This window comes from Aplysia californica, unplaced genomic scaffold (genome assembly GCF_000002075.1).
Source record: "Aplysia californica isolate F4 #8 unplaced genomic scaffold, AplCal3.0 scaffold01228, whole genome shotgun sequence".
NCBI lineage: Eukaryota > Metazoa > Mollusca > Gastropoda > Aplysiida > Aplysiidae > Aplysia > Aplysia californica.
This window is the reverse complement of record NW_004798498.1, coordinates 95,769-98,263: the sequence shown is the minus strand read 5'-3', so window position 1 is coordinate 98,263 and position 2,495 is coordinate 95,769. Positions and strand designations below refer to the sequence as shown.

Here is a 2,495-nt window from a genome sequence, read left to right as displayed (position 1 = left end):
TGTTATTGCTACAGGTGTGAGAACTACAGGTATTATTGCTACAGGTGTGAGAACTACAGGTATTATTGCTACAGGTGTGAGAACTACAGGTGTGACCATTACAGATGTGACTACTACAGGTGTTACTACTACAGGTGTGACCATTACAGATGTGACTACTACAGGTGTGACTACTACAGGTGTGAGCACAATAGGTGCGAATGTACGGGTTACCTGGGGCAAGACCAAGAACAGCTAGTCTGCTCTGGAGTTTGCTTCCTTTGGGAGGCATGCAGGAAGAAAAGTAGGGAGAGGCAAACAGGTAAATACATGACGTAGGCCTGGGAACAGAGAGCAGCGGCAGCCAAATCTGGGCATAAGCTCGTCATCGATGTCCGACTGTAACAGTGTATCCCTCACACTGGGTCAAACACTTTTTATTCTCAAATTATTTTTAAAAAACAACCCATAATCATTTAAATAATTTTGGTTGCTACTATATTTCATAAGATGTGACTACTCGTCGTGATAGTCTAAGCAATTCTGGAAGAAACTTAGGAAGAAATTATCTGAATGTTTGTTGTTCATCCGGAAGATCATTGGTTATTCACATACAGAGTTAGAATCAGACATCGATGACATACATATCACTTATTCTGGGGATCATGCAGTTTATAAGTTGTTTTATTTTCTAAAAAATATGTACGTAACATTAACAACTCAAAAATGAAGTAACTGTAGAAACATAAAAACATGCTTAACAAAGCTATGACTACTACTGACAGCACGTATGCAACACAAAGTTAGGTCGTACAACTGTTATTAAGCCAAAAGAACTTCACAATAATTCTTGATAATGCAACAATTTGTGAAAAAAATAAACGTGCATGCTTCACAAAAGAAGTATCAGTATGACAGCTATAGTAGGTCAACTATTTGTCGTGTACTCGTTAAAATGCCCTAGAAAACCGTGGCTGTCTCAGACAGCTAGATTTTTTTTCATGAACTTGAGTCTAGCTGTCACATCTCAGAACATGACAAAACATATTGTGCGCCCTTATCGACTAAAAGTTAGATCAATTAGGAGGTGGTTACCTCTAAAAAGGCCTTTAGACGAAGAAGCAGTCCTTGATCTACCTAGACACAGACCTAGCTACACTTATAGATATCTACGTCACTGGCACAGACCTAGCTACACTTACGAGCGTATTTACGTCACAGGCACAGACCTAGCTACACTTACGAGCGTATCTACGTCACTGGCACAGACCTAGCTACACTTATCTACGTCACAGGCACATACCTAGCTACACTTACGAGCGTATCTACGTTACAGCCACAGACCTAGCTACACTTATCTACGTCACAGGCGCAGACCTAGCTACACTTATCTACGTCAATGACACAGACCTAGCTACACTTATCTACGTCACTGACACAGACCTAGCTACACTTATCTACGTCACAGGCACAGACCTAGCTACACTTATCTACGTCACTGGCACAGACCTAGCTTCACTTATCTACGTCACAGGCGCAGACCTAGCTACACGTATCTACGTCACAGGCGCAGACCTAGCTACACGTATCTACGTCACTGGCACAGACCTAGCTACACTTATCTACGTCACTGACACAGACCTAGCTACACGTATCTACGTCACAGGCGCAGACCTAGCTACACGTATCTACGTCACAGCCACAGACCTAGCTACACGTATCTACGTCACAGGCGCAGACCTAGCTACACGTATCTACGTCACTGGCACAGACCTAGCTACACTTATCTACGTCACTGACACAGACCTAGCTACACGTATCTACGTCACAGGCGCAGACCTAGCTACACGTATCTACGTCACTGGCACAGACCTAGCTACACTTATCTACGTCACTGACACAGACCTAGCTACACTTATCTACGTCACTGGCACAGACCTAGCTACACTTACGAGCGTATCTACGTCACAGACATAGACCTAGCTACACTTATCTACGTCACTGGCACAGACCTAGCTACACGTATCTACGTCACTGGCACATACCTAGCTACACTTATCTACGTCACAGGCACAGACCTAGCTACACGTATCTACGTCACAGGCACAGACCTAGCTTCACTTATCTACGTCACAGGCGCAGACCTAGCTTCACTTATCTACGTCACAGGCGCAGACCTAGCTACACTTATCTACGTCACAGGCACAGACCTAGCTACACGTATCTACGTCACAGACCAACACATACCTGCTGCGCTGCTTTCTCCTGTCTCGCTGGTCGGGGCTTCGATGTTATAACCATAGGCCAACAGAGTGCGGACTGCCTCTGTCGATGTGTCCCTGGAAAGTACATTATTTTACAATACAAAATACGTTTGGATTTGGTTTTTCAAGTAATGGAAGCAAAGTACATTTTCTGTAATGAATAGTACATATTTTTACAATAGAAAGTCAATTTGTTCAATATTGAAACATTTTTTTTAACAAGAGAAAGCACAATTGTCTTCAGTGGCTGGT

General features: G+C 43.2%; 1 protein-coding gene across 1 annotated transcript in view; it reads right to left on the bottom strand.

The window, feature by feature from the left end:
• Positions 1 to 2,495, bottom strand: part of LOC101858456 (ryanodine receptor) — a gene marked incomplete at its 5' end in the record, with an annotated part of 102,762 nt that overhangs the window by 48,731 nt on the left and 51,536 nt on the right. The window contains 1 exon segment of the mRNA XM_035973436.1: positions 2,227 to 2,373. Coding sequence (XP_035829329.1) covers positions 2,227 to 2,373 — 147 coding nt within the window.